At 37.7% G+C, this 18,340-nt stretch overlaps 1 protein-coding gene across 2 annotated transcripts in view; it reads left to right on the top strand.

Annotated features, from left to right (window-relative positions):
• Window positions 1-18,340, top strand: part of LOC149072222 (suppressor of lurcher protein 1-like) — a 221,615-nt gene that overhangs the window by 184,762 nt on the left and 18,513 nt on the right. Inside the window, exon 9 of one of the 2 annotated variants that reach the window (XM_089246563.1) lies at window positions 14,474-14,521. The exons of the other annotated variant lie outside the window; for it this stretch is intronic. Within the exon in view, the coding sequence (XP_089102689.1) occupies window positions 14,474-14,521 (48 nt within the window). The remainder of the gene's footprint in view (window positions 1-14,473; window positions 14,522-18,340) is intronic. 2 annotated transcript variants of the gene reach the window in all.

Below are 18,340 nucleotides of genomic sequence, written 5' to 3'. Positions count from 1 at the left end.
TGATGCTTCCCTGACAGAAATTTCATTTTTCGTAACGGGAACAATCAAAATAATCATTGGTTTTCCGAACTCCAAATTCACGCTTAATATTGCTTCGCAATGTACAAACCAATACAATATGGAAACTTTCCACCCCCAAAGTTCCATCAGCATCTAGTGCACGTACAAAATGCACATAGGGAGTGCGCTAAATACTATTTCCACATGGCCAGTTGGGGCCCTCAATTTTTTACCCCAAATTTTAACATATATTTGTAATTAGCCAAACGTCCTTAACCCTATCATCAAAACCGTCTAAATGATTCCGTGGTTTGGGATTGAACGTTTCAGAGCTTTCTAGAAATCTACATCCAAAAGAAGCATACATGTACTTAGGAACAATGCATAAAAATAGTACACTACTTTAACGCATACCAATTCCGGTCATATCACTATACAGCAATTTACTACCGATAGAGTTGGATCGATAATGAATGCGCCATCTATCGGTGATTGTCTCTGGTTCATCGAGAAAGAAGTTGTTACATATGTTCTTCTCCAGGATTGAACCCATAGATACCTTCATGGTGGTAGACGAGTATCTTACCACGCTGACACTCTCGTGCGTAGGTATAAAATTACTTGCAGACGCTGCTCAAAAATATGCACACACTAAAAAAATAAAAATTTAGAATCAATAAAAGATCTTTATTAATTTGAAGACTGCTTTACTGGGGAAAATGGGTCGGGGCCTCGTTGATCCACCCGTTAAGACACCACTGCTTATTCCTTGGACCTGCTAGTACTTGCTTTACTCAGAGCCAACCTCTAGGCTGGACTCCTTGAAACCCCTGGCTGACTTATCCACCATCTTTTAACGGAGTGTGGCGTCAGTATTATCGATGTAGCCAATCGCTGTTCCCTATCCTTTTCTTTAACGATTAGACATCTAAAAAAAGGACTGGGTTTCCCTCTCAAGAAGGAGGACGATCATTCTACCCACCACTCTAGGTGTCTTACTTCAGGCAAACTCGGGCTGTTTGATTAGGCGGTTGAGGACGGCTGGATTAGTAGTTCTTCTCGGTGAGGGGTTGGTGGCTTTTTTTGTGCATTGTGAGAGGGTGGCTCTTTTGACCTGAACATCACTGAGTCTTTGCAACATGACCCAGTCATTCAAAACTTGGAACGGGTAGCTCTGTGCGACGGTTCGTTGTTCGGTTAAGATCGGTAGTCATTCGAAACAACGCAGCTGATATCGCCCCTGTCACTTCGAGATAGGGTCATGTCTGATTTTTTATCCATAGTCAAGGTTGTACAACGATAGAAGAAGATGAAAGTTAATGCCTATTTACAAGGATAAAGACATTTATTTGGGAATGTTTGGACAGTTGGCTGATGCGAAGATAAATCCAGAAAAGAAAATTCAACTGCCCTTGCAGGGAATCGAACCCACGTCCTTTCACTGGGCGGGTGAGCCGAATGATCACTAGGCTACAAAGGCAACGAACCGTCTTTCCTTAGAGCCCGCGTTCACTGAACGGGGCCGTACATGGACAGCCAGACCTAACTCAGGCCAAAGCTCACATTGCTGACATTGCTACCAAATAGCAATTTATCCGAAGATGATGCCACTTTCCGTTATTACTACGGAAGATTGTCGAAACCTTCGTAGTAATAGCGGAGAGTGGCACCATCTTGGAACTACTGTATATGGGAAGTTGTTAGCCTTTCTGTGGTGTCACATGTGGTAGGCACGATGGTGCTACCGAATTGGTGACCACTGCTTTACGGGTGGTTTTTACGAGATGATCAGCGGATCTCCAGGCGTCCGCAAGAGGTTGTTAGTAGGGTGATGCAATTTAAAACAAAATATAAACTGCAATGGAAATATAGTAATTGACCTTGCTGAACCAAAGTAATCCACTCGGGTAAATTGTAACTACGGCTGGTCCGATAAATCGATTAATCGACTGTTAATCGCAGTTGAAATTTTTAGTTTAGTTAGGTCGGGATTACACTATAAAAGTTTTGTAAAAGTGCTTTTATAAAACTTCAAGAATACAACCAATAAACTGATCGGTTGCATTTGCTCGAATGTAACCGATCAGCTCATTGGTTGTATTTTTCAAGTTTTATAAAAGCACTTTTACAAAACTTTCATAGTGAAATCCAAGCCTTAGCCAAAATTCCAAATTTCCAATTTGAGATCCCAGCTACTACGAAGCCGTACCCGTTACGGAATGAAGAAGGGCGCATTTATAAGACGCCCGTTACCTCTTACAAAGAGTCATTTCAGTCAGTCAGTCAGACATAACATTTTAGATGAGTGACCATATTTAAAAATATTTGAATCACTGTATATTGAATGTATACAATTTTTCGGCATTTGGGGGAATACGTGTCGATTTAATGAAAATTGGTGATACAGAAATTTCAGTTTCAAATTGAGTTTGATGGGCGTATCAGAAGACCAAAATTTATTCTTTCCACAGTGTGAAAACAACAGTTTTCGCATATTCCGTATATATTTTTGCAGACATATTTTTTTTTCTTTTGCAGCCACTTCGTTGGGCAGTTTGCCTGTTGTGGCCTTTGTATTTGTATTTGGGAAGCATCAGCTCCTCTCCCAACAAGTACTATCCGGCAATAGTTTCTAGCAAAACAACAACAATATGAAGATTGGAAGTGGTTTCGATATTAGTGATTAGCCTAAAATGATTAACGAAAAATCCAGTGCTGCAAGATTTGAGAAATAACGTCCAACATCTTAAACTGCTTCGTGCGGGGGCAGCCTTGATTTCTTAATTTATCCTATATTTGTTTAAATAGGTGTATGAAATGCATGAAAAACATTTTTATGGCATCAATTAATATTATGTAGTTACGAAAAAATATTCGATTAATCGATCAAAAATGTTTGATTAACCACTTTTAATTTTAATTTTAATTTTAATCGATTCCCAGCCATAGTTGTAACCAATAAGCACTGCTACAGACCTACAGGGGTTGGACAAAATAATATGAACGCCTGCGAAAAAAAACAATAAAATGTATTTTTTTTATTTAAATTATTTGTTTAATTTGTAATTTTTTTAAATTTAAAATTTAAATTATTTAAAAAAATAAAATAAAAAAATGTGAAAAAAATTGATAAAGATTTTCTCTCATTTCACAGGTTTTCATATTATTTTGTCCGACCCCTGTATCTCGATACGTGATGTGGGAATAAACTACGCTGATATGCTGATTGCATATACAGACTATCCCAAATTGTTTGCACAGCGGTTATACAGGGGTTGGACAAAATAATATGAAAACCTGTAAAATGAGACACAAAATCTTTATATATTAATTTTTTTTCACATTATTTGTTATTATTTTTTTAATAATTTAAATTTTAAATTAAATTTTAAATTAAATTTTAAATTAAATTTTAAATTAAATTTTAAATTAAATCTTAAATTAATTTTAAATTTAAAAAAATTAAAAAATTAAAAATAATTTAAATAAAACAAAAATTTAAAAACATTTTATTGTTTTTTTTTCACAGGTGTTCATATTATTTTGCCCAACCCCTGTATTTTAAATGAGAAAAGTTCATTTTTCCCTAATAAATATGAAATATTTCAGCAAAATTCAGATACAGCCGAAACATTGTCATTTCTGCGAATACATCCCATTATTTTATCATAAACTAGAACTGGCTTGGCCTCTAGATATTCATTCACGTTTTATAGAGCGTAAAATATTCAAATATTCAACAATGACTTTGATTACTCAATACATATATTTTTTTTATTTTCACGGGCTGTCCACGTTGATGCCCGGAAGCCATATCAGTAATCAGTAATCGAGGTTCATTATTATTTTTCCCAGCTAGAAATTATTTTCCTTTGAAAAATTTTCCTAAATTTTTTTTAATATCTCTTTAAAGAGCTTAAGCATAGATTTTTTTGATATTTTTCATGAAGATATTACAAGTTGATTTTTTTTTTATGGGGAAAAACCTTTTTTTTTGGCATGTGTTAGAGAACCCATTAATAAATATTCCATCACATGCATATTTATCATGAAAACATCAATGCTACCAGGATGAAAAATAAATCCCCGAAAAATCTTTAATGCACATTTAAAACTCTGTTGAGGAAAAATAAAACAATAAAGATTCTGAATATATTATACACAGGAACGACTGGGAAAAAAGTGGGGGGGGGGGGGCTTAGATTTTGTAAAAAAAATGTGTAGAGCTCAAAGAGATTCCTGAAATTTTTTTGGTTAATCTTTTTCTTTTTTTGCTCACATAATAAATATTGTACGACGACTTCATCGTTATACCAAAAAAAGAAAAATTTTAATTTACTCAAAATTTGTTGTTCCTTCAAGAATAATGTCCTTGCTGTGGTATTGAGTGGATTTGTGTATCGGAAAAATAATTTTAAAATATGAAGGGTGGGCAGAAGAAAGTCCGTGGAAACTTTAAAAATGATTGAAAACCGCAAAAAATGACCGAAGTAAATAACGGTTTGCAGGGTTAGCGTCGCTAGGTCACGGGAATTTTTTTTAAGACGGGGGGAACTAAAAAAACAGCCGGTAGGTGACGCTGGTACGAGCGACTTCGGTGGAAATATGCAAATGAGACGGTTATAAGAACTTGCGCGCGCTCCTAATCCGAAAATAGTTCAACGTTGTAAACTGTGTATGTGGACCTGCTGCACTCTGCCGTTGCTGGATTTGTGACTCGCCTGCAATGTGTTATCCCCTGTGGTGGTGGTGGAACACATACCGCTGTAATAAACGATTTGGAGGCATTCTGTTCGTTATTTGTGTATCTTTTCTTTGATTTGTGTACGTCAGTGCCACCTATCGACTGTTTTTTAGTTATTTTTTCTCCTGTCTTAAAAAAAAATTCCCGTGACCTAATCCTGCAAGACATTTTTTTATTTCGGTTATTTTTCTGGTTTTTATGAATTTTTAAAGTTTCTACGGACTTTTTCCCCACCCTGTATATATATATGTTACGGTAAACTTGATGAATCAGTTATTATACATAATAACCGGTTATTATGCATACTTACCAATCATCTTGGTATGTTTGATAAATTTATCACTTTCACCGGCGAATATGCGCAATACCCAAGTGCCGTCGTTGGTAAATTTTATTCATACTGAAAACATTGTCACTTTCGCCGACGATTATGTGTAACCAAGTGTCGTTGGTTAATTCAATAAATACCTAATTTATCACCATTTCACCATTACCTGTAATTATGCACAATACCCTAGCGTAATTGGTGAATTTGATAAATATGAAAAAATTCCGAAAGTGTCTATAGTATGTGTGATGAATATAGTCGGTCCCCGATATAATGATCTTTGTGATCGTGCCTATATACACTGAAGAGCCAAAAAAACTGGTTCACCTGCCTAATATCGTGTAGGGCACGCAGAAGTGCCGCAACACGACGTGGCATGGACTCGACTAATGTCTGAAGTAGTGCTGGAGGTAATTGGCACCATGAATCCTGCAGGGCTGTCCATAAATCCGTAGGAGTAAGAGGAGGTGGAGATCTCTTCTGAACAGCACGTTGCAAGGTATCCCAGATATGTTCAATAATGTTCATGTCTGGGGATTTTGGTGGCCAGCGGAAGTGTCTAAAGTCAGAAGAGTGTTCCTGGAGCCACTTTGTAGCAATGCTGGACGTGTGGGGTGTCGCATTGTCCTGCTGAAACTCTCCAAGTCCGTCGGAATGCACAATGGACATGAATGGGTGCAGGTGATCAGACAGGATGCTTACGTACCTGCCACCTGTCAGAGTCGTATCTAGACGTATCAGGGGTCCCATATCACGCCAACTGCTCACGCCCCATACCATCACAGAGCATCCGCCAGCTTGAACAGTCCCCTGTTGACATGTAGGGTCCATGGATTCATGAGGTTGTCTCCATACCCGTACACGTCCATCAGCTCGAAGCAATTGGAACTCGTCAGACCAGGCAACGTGTTTCCAGTCCTCAACAGTCCAATGTCGGTGTTGTCGGGCCCAGGCGAGGCGTAAAGCTTTGTGTCGTGCAGTCATCAAGGGTACACGAGTGGGCCTTCGGTTCCGAAAGCCCATATCGATGATGTTTCGTTCAATGGTTCGCACGCTGACACTTGTTGATGGCCTAGCATTGAAATCTGCAGCAATTTGCGGAGGGTTGCACGTCTGTCACGTTTAATGATTCTCGTCTGTCACGTTTAATGATTCTCGTCTGTCACGTTTAATGATTCTCGTCTGTCACGTTTAATGATTCTCGTCTGTCACGTTTAATGATTCTCGTCTGTCACGTTTAATGATTCTCGTCTGTCACGTTTAATGATTCTCGTCTGTCACGTTTAATGATTCTCGTCTGTCCCGTTCTTGCATGATCTTTTTCCGGCCGCAGCGATGTCGTAGATCTAATTTTTTACCGGATTCCCGATATTCACGGTACACTCGTGAAATGGTCGTACGTGAAAATCCAAATTTCATCGCTACCTCGGAAATGCGAGGGTTATTGTAAAAAGTGGTAAAAATCAAGTCTTTGATCATCGATATCTCAATGAATTTTTTTTTCTAATGTTTTGCGGGAAATATCGTTCTCTTACCATACAGAATAAAAGCGCAAATTTGGCCCTTTTCGTGTTTTTTTCAATTATGAATGCATGAAAATTTTGGTATTATATTTCCTACAATTATATGAATTTACAGAAACAGCTATCACCGCTCAATTTCTCTATTTTTACTTATAACTTTTCATAGTGTAGGCCTACATTGATTTTTTTTTCACTACCAATCAGTAGCGTCGGAGCCGGGGGTGTTGTGGGTGCTCGAGCACCCACGGTAATTTGTGGCACGGGTCTGAACGCCCCCAGAATTGATTGAGAAATCGTAATTTCCAATATATAAAGATCAAGACGAGAACCCACAAGTTCGAAACACTTCCGACGCCCCTGCAACCAACCACAGAATTTTCGTGTACTCCTCGCGAAACTCGCCGTGTACTTTGTTATACTAAATGCTCTCTCTGTATCTTTAAGCTTAACTATACTACACTTTAGTATCGAAGCAACAGGTCACTCATCACTTGAAAAGCATATAGTAATTTGGCTCCATTCCCTAAGCCAGGAAATCCCAAGCATTTTTTATACATCATTGTCACTTTTATGGAGAATGGGAAAAATTGGAATGTAATGTGGCAATTATTGTTATTTTTTTTGGATATAGAAGTTATGGAAACTAGTTAAATGGGTTATAATTATTATTAGAGCCGGATTACATGCACTAAAAAGTGGTAAAAAAATACAAATATGCACTTAAAAATGCAAAAAATATGCATTAAACACCCCAGAATTTACACTAGAAATCTTGAAAAAGTCAAAAATTTCGAAATATGTACAAAATTTCGAAATGTGGGCATTTTGCCTGTTGTGGCATTATACAGGGTGATTATAAAAAAACTATCCCGACATATGGGCCCCTAACTATCATACCATTCACAGAAACTGAATGAAATTTTGGCATAAGGTATTTTGAGGTATGCGCTCAAGAATGATATGGAAAACAACAGTGTCACTCTAACAGTTACGGTTACAGTGAGAAAATTTCGAAAATATCAAATGGCAACACCAAGTTTTTTGTATTGGAATGTGATCTCCATTGTGAAAAACCCTAAATAGCGTTCGAACGGCAACTGTAGCATAAAAATCACCGGCGGTAGATAGGCTAAAAGTGAGGACAACCAATAAGGACAGAGAAGCAGCATAAAATAAAGCATTTTATTGTGTTTTCCACATGACCTTGTGGAGGACTAATCAGGCTGGGATCTCAGCCGAAGAAACGGTGAGACGAATGAAACGAACATTAATGCTCTGGTGAACGGTAAAGTTCTTTTTATTTTTTCCTTGCCTAGCTCCGGGGATTTTCGTGCTACAGGTGCCATTCCAACGCTATTTAGTGTTTTTCAGTATGGAGATCGCATTCCAATACAAAAAACTTGGTGTTGCCATTTGATATTTTCGAAATTTTCTCACTGTAGCCGTAACTGTTAGAGTGACACTGTTGTTTGTGTTGTTTTCCATATCATTCTTGAGCGCATACATCAAAATACCTTATGCCAAAATTTCATTCAGTTTCTGTGAATGGTATGATAGTTAGGGGCCCATATGTCGGGATAGTTTTTTTATAATCACCCCGTATTTGTATTTGTATTTAAAAAATGAGAAAATATGCATTAAAAAATTACCATGCAAAAAAAAAAGGCGGATGTGTTTTTAAAATGAATCTTTTCTATTTCTTCGTGCGTACGTATTTTCATTTACAAAAAAAAAAAAATATCCCCTCATATATGAATTTTATGAGAGTGAAATAGAACCTATGCAGTGGGTCGTCGTCGGGGGAACCCCATGCATGGGTCCGAAAAGTGTAGGCGTTTCTGAAGGGTGGCTTTGCCTAATTGCATTGAAAATGCCAACCCTTGTTCCCCGACGCCTGCCTTCTCAAAAACATGTTGGACGAAAAAAAAGACAATGAAAAAATGTCAAAAAATACAAAATTTGAAAATAAATATACAGAGCTTCAGATTAAAAGCTCAAAGAAGCATGAGAAAAATATACGTATACAAAGTTACAGGAATACGATAATTACAGGGAATATTTTACAAAGATTATGAAAAAAGTCAAAAATAAATTAAAAAGTCCAAAAAAGTAGTCAAAAATCACCGGACGTACGTTATGAGTGGGGAAAATCGTTTTTGTTTGAAAGAGAACTTAATACAATAATTATACAGGGCTTTCGGCTACTATGACCATACCCTAAGAAGAGAACTTTTTTAAAATTTCGTTGAAGAAGGCGGTTGGAATACTGTTGCCAGATGTAGCTTTGACAAGGTTGAGGACTTTTTGAAAAATTATTTAAAAATTGGGTGAGCTTAAATAAACCTTCAAAAATATGCACTTATATACCGAAAATTCTTTGATTTTATGCATTTATATGCATTAATGCTAAAAAGGCCAAAATATGCAAATGCATATGTGGATATGCATTTGCATATAATCCGGGCTCTCATTATCATAATGTTCATATGTCACATTAAATTTCCTCAGTCAACATCTGTGCCCCACACTAACACCGCTTATGCCACTCATTAATATAATTTTCTCTAATTTTCAAAATACTGTTTCTTGCACGTTTAATCTTGCGTGCATAATAATAATAATAAACGCCATCTTCATGGTGTTTTTCTCGCTTTCTACCTTTTTCTTGCTTGACCTTCGCACGTAGGCCAGTGTACTCTTCTATACAGATATTCGTACTTCTTTCTAACCAATCAGATGAACTCTCTCTCTCTTTTCCCTTAATTTTTCAAACTTTGAGCGTCCCCTCTTTGTATTCGGGCTCTTGTAATACTGGTTTTTGTAAGATGTAGTCACGTGACGGTGTAGCCAGCACCTCCTAGAGATAGAAGGCCTCCGCACTCTTCTTGTGACGTCAGCAAGTAGTCCATTTTCCCTCAGAATATTCAGGGGGAAAAATTCCCTGCTCGTGCCAGTATCATCGTTGCGAGGAAAAGAAATGATCGAGCTCAGAATTGACGATTTCTATGTCCCACATCCAATCACTATGCGGTATTTGTGAATCAGGAAGATTCTACGCCAAAATAAGAAGAAACGAAATAGGATGCTGTGTTTCAAAATGTGGCAAACTTGCTAGGTAGTCTGAATGACGTTTATGGCACACAGTGAAGAGGCCTTCTATCTCTAGGAGGTGCTGGTGTAGCTCCCTTTATGAGCCGGACAAGGGCCACTCTTAAATTTTTGTTAAATTTTATACAATCCCCCGTTATCATTTATTTTGTCGAGTCAAGTCTATTTCGGGTTAAATCTATGTAAAGTTCAATCTAGTTTATAGGGAATGTAATTACGTGAGCTAGACGGTTGGGAGCGGCGTGGGTGCTCCTACTTCAAAGCGAAAAGAGACCCTCACTTCCAACGAACCCGACGGATCCTATACATGTTCAGAGAACAAAATAAGACCATGACCCGCAACCAGTGCCTGGCCGCACCAGCTTCGGTTTCGTCACGGCGACACCCAAGATCGCCAAAGAAGATCATCGGATTGGCCCGCAACCAAGGCCTGGTGGCGTTGACGTCCTCCACAGGTCGTCTACATTTCGGTCGCAGGGGTGGGCACTCTGCGCCGCACTGCGCCAAAATTGACATCTTGCCCCACCCTGCTCCAATAGTGTATTTCTACATTTCTGCGCCGAATAGCCAAAATAGCGAATTTTGGCTCAGTATGCCCCGAATTTCGGAAAGGACGCCAAAAATGTTTGGTTCCTGCTTGCCGCGAAAAGATTCTTTCTGTGAGAAGAGCGTGTTTTATTTCTCTGTACTTTTCAGCATCACTCCCTCCCATTTTCTGTAGTCGTGCTATCTTGTGACTTTTTGCATTTTAACGACAATTTTCAATCAAAAAATATTTAATTTTTATTTGCCCTTCGCAACTTTACCCCAAGACAGTTTTCTTTTAAAGTGCGACAATCATGTCGAACCGATAATCCATGTGGTCTCTCGTTGAAAGATTTGCCGGAAGTCCAGAAAAGTTTGAGAAATCAACGAGAAGGTAGCGGATTTTTGTTTTTTTTAAATCAATTTTCGAATTTTCCCGGCAAGTTCCCGCGCTCGACTTTGTACCCGAAAATCGGATTGGTATAACTGCGGCCGCTTATTTAAACTCTCGGACCCTCATCTGGCGAAACCCCGATAATATCCGTGATCGTGCAACTGAAGATGGTTTGCAATGGTCTTTCAGCTTTAAAGCGCAAATGTGAGTCGGTTTTTCAAAAAAAAGAGAAAAAAATCGGCACTGCAAGCAGCAGAAATTACTATAGTCGATCGTCGTTGCGTCAAATCCCGATGTTTCGTGAAAAAATTTTCATTCCGAGAGTAAAAGAGCAAGTCCAGCAGACAGAGCAAGACAGCTGAAACCAGTCGTCACAGAAAGTTGTAAAATTTTGTGGATGACTTAGTAAAGGAATGGAAATTTCTTTCAGCCAAAAAAAAATAGTTCCAAATATCGCCACCAGAGGATGTATTACTTTGAAAACTTGCAGTATACATGCAAATTGTTTTCGACGTCACAGCCGTTATAAAACCTAGAAACATTCGCGGAGATGCAAGACGAAGATGTGCTCTTCCACACATTGCAGGATGTGTTAAGAATGTTCTTAAAAGACATTTTACAGAAGAACGTATCATCTGCCGGCACTTTACTAATGTTCGGCCTTCTCGATCCCCAGCTCGCGGCAACATGACCACAGAAAAAGATTGCTACCGCAGGTAGTCCCATACCAAGGGGTTAGCGCACCAACAACTCGGTAAGAATAAAAAGGCCAAATTGTCAAACGCTGCCTTTCGGAACCGGCAATAAATTGTAAGTACCAGTCTAATTAAATAATAATTAGCCCTCGTGTGCAAAAAATGACCGTGGTGCGATACAAATAGCCAAATAATCAACTGAAATACTCGATGTATATAAAATGATACTGTTTTCGTAAATACATATTTTATATTATGAAATATTTGCTTTGGATTATTGTAAAAAAAAAATTAAGTTTTATAGTGTTCATGCAGTTGTAACGCTTCCAATCATAGAATCATAGACGTAATAATTTCACAAGTACGATTTGGACTCCAGTTTGGACAAAGGTTAGATGGCAGGTTTAAGATGAGTATCCAACAGTGGAATTTCGGTTAAACCATCAAGTGGAGGCTGTTCAAAATGAAATTAACGAAAAGCTTTGTATATTTTTCAAGCATTCGTGAGAAGTTTGAAGCAGCCAAATGGAAATTCTCGGCTTGGTCATTCACTATTCAGTAAAATCTGCATCAGCTCGATGACAGTAGCAAATGAGTTCTGGAACATATTGCTTCCAAACATAAGTACCATTACGTGATACAGCTTGCAGTTCTCTTCCCTAATACAATTTACTCGATGATCACCATCAATAGAATGAATGCAGAAATCAAATTCTATACCTTGCTGCACGGGAAAGACTATGCTCTGTATTTGCAACAAGTTCATGTTTCAAGTGGTATGGAATCATCAACTTCAGAGAAATATAAAAATATGATACGCGTTTATAACAAACCCAATTGAATTTCCAAATCCTTTGTTTATACCTCAAACACAATTTCAACTTGAAAATTTAATAATCCATTTCTCGATCCTAAGTTCCACGTTCGTTCATCGAAGGTTTATTGTTTTTTCCTGAGAGCTTTACACGATTGCATTTGTCCTTATGAAAATTCTGAACTCGTATCATCATTTCAGACATGCTGAATTTCCAACTATTGAACTCCTTAAATCCCTCTGAACAGATTTTTATTAAGAAAGGTAATAGTATATACATCTGTTATCATACATTTCTGTGGATTCTTCGAACATATTCTTCAATATTAAGCTTTTATATATAGTGTATTATTTTAAACAATCCCACGCGTTAAAGGTATCAGGTGTTTAAAAAATTTCAAACTTACCCGGTATTAGTACTTTTCAGTTCACGTCGTGTTCTATTTACACGATTTTTTTCTCTTTTTGCTAGAATGGAACCAAAACTACGAGTTTGATTCTAATATGCTGCCAGATCATGTTCGTGAAAATATTTTTTCCTCTTTTTCCGGTGATATGTAACAGGAAAACTAATATAGATTCCATTGCACGAGTTATCCGACGCCTTTCAATTCCTCGAAACATTCCGTGATTTTGCTAGGATTTCAGAATTTCGAGCATATGTTTGACAAGAATTTTTAGATATGTCGTATCGTGTACTCCACGTACTGTTGTAATATCAAATTCTCACTCAATCTATTTGGCTCCAAGCGAATACCGATGGGTTGTATATTTTGCATATAAAAGTTCAAACAGTTCGCCAAAATATATTTTCGATATTGGGATGGATGGTCATACTTCCCAGTCATGGGTTGCAGAGAAAGATAAGGGAATTGTGTGGTCAGCTGAACACTAATGTGAATAAACTGATGTGGTCCGAGGAATTTGACCGAAATTAATGATACGGGAGCTGACAAATCAAAACGTTGCTTAATCAGCTTAGTTGAGTCTACTCCAACTTTCTGTACCTGACACACCACTTTAGTCCTTCGCACTACCAGGACGTAACTAAACTTCCTAGAGTTTAAAACTGGTTTCGAACGACTGGACAAGAACATCCATGAACAATATTCCACATAACTCTGCTTTATTTAACCTCTAGACTTTCCTATAGGTCAACTATTCTGGAGAAAATATCCCTCTCTGTTTTGGTAAGTCTTTCTGTCAAAAAAGGGGTATAGTGTATCAAAGAAAAGTCAAATAATTCTCCAGACTCCTCTTTAACGAGTTCCATAGGCTCTGAAATATATTTAGACTAGGACATAGATCAATATCATCCTGGAACTTACCACGGCCTTTAGCAAACAAAAGTTTCAATTTATGAATAAAGTTTGTCACCAAACATGCCGAAGAAACTGAATTCAAGTCTAAATCAGCGATAATTGCGCTGACTTTTTATTTTGTTGCTGACCCTAAAGCAGAGTTTTCTTAAGAGCAGGTTTTATGCGCTGCCTGCATCATGAGAATGCTGATTGGTTAAAAACATAAATTTCCGATTTTTTTGACCGATCACAGTTTTCACTCAGCAAGTCCCACACCAACGGCGTCACGCCACACGGGACCAAACAAAAACCGGTTTGGAGGAGAGGCTCAATAAAGCGCTGGTGATTCTGATTTTAAAATCCACTGCATTGTTCATCGTGCTCAGACAAAAGCCGGGTCCAGAATGGATGAATGTATGAACTCTGCCATCGAACTTATTCCGTTGCCGAGATTACTTTCAGCCAAGCTTCGTGGCAGAGTCTTGAATAGTAAAGCCGGATCCTAACGCGTCACGCTACGCGATGCCACGCCACTCAAAAACAGGTTTTTGACTGCTAAATCAGTCACAAAATCCCCTCAAAAACTGGTTTTTGAGCAGCTCCGAGCAATATAGCGCCGCGGGTGTAGAATCAGCCTAAGAAGATCAACCTGGTGTTGTCACATGAAAGAAATCGACTCGTTTTTGCGCGCTGTGCTAAGACACTCCAGTAAATCGGCTTTTGTTTGGTTTGTCGTGACGCGATCAGCCCGAACCCACAACTTAACTAAAACAACATTAGATCATAACAATTCCTTTTGAGATTGTACAGTAAAATTATTCCATGAATTATTTTTGGCAGCGAGATAGTGCCAAATATATTTTCAAATAATATTTTCTTTACCAAAACTTTCTGAATTGAATGGTAATACACGCGTGCCTTTGTCGGTGAACAGAGATGAACTTCCACTGCCCACAAAAGTGGGTTTTTTGCATTCAAATGATTTCCTAGCCTTAAAGAAATATTTTGAGTATTATTTCCATCTTTCTTTCATTCTTCTAGAACCTGAGAATAATGGGCCAAAAGTTCACACGACGACGGAAATGACAAGTAAGCACATTTATGCCGATTATTTCGAAGACATATAATATCGAAATTGGTTCATTACCATACTTTTAACAAGAATCGTCCAGCCTTATGTAAATAACCTTCACAAAGAGAAAAACGCTTACCCTTTTTCTCTCTGTCTTGTATCGATAGCGCGAAGCCATTTTGCATCATGAATAATATCTAGAATGTCTTTAAAATAATATAAATGGCTGAAACTTTTACTTTGTTTTTCTTTAAAAAATCGATGAGGATTCCATGAAAACCGAAAAATCTTAAGATTCCATCGCCATTATTTTAATGTTCGATTTCAGACCTAAGAAAACTTTTGGCTTCCATCCTTTCTTTAGCCCATTGCGATACGTTATAATAGTATTTGATGGTTTTTAATAGGAAAAAAAAAAAGAAACCTCGATGACTTTTCTTGGATTTAATGCGAAGTCAGTACGTGATCGATATTCGGGAATTGGAAAAGGTCTAGAGAGGAATTTTAAAAACAATATCTGTATAACTGCTTCTATTCTGTCCTCCCTTGCTAAGATTGAACAGCCACAACTGTATTTTTTAACATGACTTATCTATTGAAAACAATTTTTTAAGCAGGGGTAATGCCTGTTGCATATATCTAAGAAACTTTTATGGTTTACTGTGCAATTGGATTTTGGGCCGTTATTGCGAACAATAGTCTCGCGCTTCTACATTAAGCCAGAAGTAACCTCCAAAGTGTTCATCAATTTTCATACGAAGGTTATCTTTAAAGTAAAGAATGTTTGACAATTTCTTTTTAAAAATTCATAACTTTACACATGTGCAATGTCACTTGCGTATTAATCTGCGTTATTGTGAATTGTGTAGTTTTGAGCAATTCTGCAATTAACCCTCACAGAGCATAAAAATACTGTATATCTAATATAGTACACTCTCGACTATCCGACTCGCGACTGTCCGGTCTCTATATTATCCGGCCTAGTTTAAAATTACATACATAATAATTCTCCATGATTCAAAAGCTGCACAAAAACGGGTTTAGGGTGTGGCTGCGTAAAACCTTCTGCGCTGTGCTAGCCAAACCTCAAAACCGGTTTTTGCGCAGTTCAGATAGTAAGTGCAGGAACATCGTGTAGCGGGAGAGGATTATATAAAAGGGAGAAGCCCTCAATCATCTACATCAAGGACTTTTTCAAAAAGCTAAAAACTGAGTTTTGACATTTTCATCTTAGGGCTACCTTTTGACACTTACGTAATCATTTATCAGTTAACAGTCAAATAAGTTCAAATAATTTTTGTAAGAAACGAGCGAACGTTTTTTCGAGATATTCCGAGATAGTTCACCCCGATATATTTCGTCAAACTTTATCTGCTTTATTTCTGTCACCCCGAGATATTTCATGTTCTAAAAACGCAATGAAGCTGTTTTACAATAAAACATGTTTCCCATCCTTCCTCCAACTAATCAACTACAAGTGAGCGGAGTCAGCCCTTGTTCAACGTTAGATAAGAAGAAGGATCGGGAAAAATAAAGAAAGAAAATGATGAACGCTCAGTATAAATGATAACAAATATTTTCCCCAAAAATAGTATTTCTCTTCCTAGAAAGCACAACGCACATGGCAGCTGATTTTTTTTTTTATCATAGTCAGGTAAATGTAAGCGGTGGGCGGTGTAAATTTTCTTGTTGAGGGGAAAAGCAGTTATCTCGGAAAAAAAATTCTTCATAAAATACGCGGCGTTTCAGGAAGGTTTCGCAAATGTGGCAGTTATAATGTGGATCAGGAAAATTTTAAAAACCGCTTAAAGGGTTAAATCGTACTTATTCATACTGTACAGTGTACATGGTTTTATGTTTCCTGCAGTCAAGTGAGACAATATAACTTATCTTATATATAAAATGTGTCCAAATATTTTTATTCTTGGGTCATTTGTTCTGTAATAAATTTTTAGAACGTGCAGTTCAGTACATAACAAGCATTTATTAAGTACTAGTCTATATTTAGAGGTAGGAAAATATTAATAAGAGCTGGTTTTTTGGTATAAAAAGGTTGTTTTCGAATGTGGGGGAGGGGGGGGGAGTTGAGCATTTATAGAACTCCGGCCTATCCGACTTTTGTGCTATCCCGCCGTTCCGCCACAATAGGTGAGATAGCCCAGCATCTACTGTACTTCGAATGGGGCTTAACATTCTTATATGCCCGACCGGGTACATAAGATGAGCATTATGTGGCAAATATATTCAATTACAAGTAAATGGAAAACATTGATCGGATGGTATATGAACAAGTGAATTTACGAGAGAACTCTAGTAATTCAGGTATCTTTTAGGCAGTAAGTCTCAGAAAGGTATGAAATTAGAATATTCAAACCCAAAGCGATAAAATTGTAACAATTCAAGATTGCGTTTATATATATATTAACCTATACATTTGCTCAGAAGCAACGCGGGACACGTAAACATTCTATTCAGACAATTCTCGTTAAATTAGCTCCCAACAAATCTACTTATCGCATTAAAATGAGCACTAGCACACACGATACTGCGAATTCACGTGCATTTCCCACGACAAGACAATCATGCTCATGTTACGCATTAAAAAAACTCGACACTTTTTATAATAGAAGCATTTACTCAAGTCAGCGGATTTTATCCGGCATATATGCAAACATGCATCTTAGTATGTAACATTAACACATAAAACGAAGTTTGAATACAAGAAAGTTTCTTCTAGAAAATGTTTCGGTATAGCTTAGCAGCTTCTTCTTTGCCTGTGTTAAAACCCTAGCCATGTATGTCCTGCTATGAAAGGAACTTTTTTGAGGCACTCCAACGGCTCTAGAGTAAAGAATTGGATAAACTGTCTAAGAAATGCACTTTAAGAGTTCTTTTTTGTGTGTTACAAAAAAAATTTTTTTTCTCTTTCCACTATTTTCAGGATTTTTGAGAATTTTTATTTATTTACTTGACTTTTTTCTTTCTGTCCTTGTCATTCGGTCAACATGGAAAAGATGTTAGGTACTGATGTTTACTGCATCTGGAAGACGGTTTTTATTTTTTTGCTGCTGTTGGGTAACTGTGCAGTCATAAAGCTTCTGTAATGGACCTCAATTCAGAGCAGGAAAAAAAAAGGCGAACCTCTCTGGTTACCTCTTTAGAACAAGATCCTGAAAACGGACCGAACTTTAGATATAAAAGAGGTTATGCAGTTACTTACTCACAAGAAACCTACTTTTTGGAACTTTCTTCAAGAAAAACTGGGCGGAACGGTAGTGAATTTTCTCTACAAGTTTCAGAACATACCTACTCCTCTATTTTCTATATACGAAGGTGGATCAAATATAAACCGGAATTTTCCTCTAGAAGGCTGTGGTGTTATTGGATGGCCCTCTAATGACGCGTGTACATGCGCGTGCTATGCTTTGTATTTGAGTAGTTTGCTGAGATTTTCCATCCATGTGTACGGCCGTCACGAAATATTTCATCGCGAGACTAGCAACATGCACCAGACGAATGTCAAACTAGGAACGACTCACCGATGATCGGCACATCAAAGGAACACTTTGATTATGTATAGCGAAGTGTGTGTGTGTGTGGCGCTGCAGTCGGAAACGGGTTGCGCGAGAGGAGAGGGGAAAAAAGAAGACAAGCAAAATCACGAAGAACAAAAGTCAAAGCGAGTGGGCGTATGTATACACTTTAAAGGTTACTGGTAGGTGGTTTGGATGTTTGTCATGTCTTACTTCTTTTCGTCTGCATCAACTCATATATGTATTCAGGAGTATAATGAGCGTGCAAGAGGTACATACACACACATTTATTGCATGTATATA

Source organism: Pholcus phalangioides, unplaced genomic scaffold (assembly GCF_987345545.1).
Source record: "Pholcus phalangioides strain wild (caught in Gottingen) unplaced genomic scaffold, Ppha-v1.0 ptg000017l_1, whole genome shotgun sequence".
In the NCBI taxonomy this organism is placed as follows: Eukaryota; Metazoa; Arthropoda; class Arachnida; order Araneae; family Pholcidae; genus Pholcus; species Pholcus phalangioides.
This window is presented reverse-complemented; position numbering and strand designations above follow the sequence as displayed.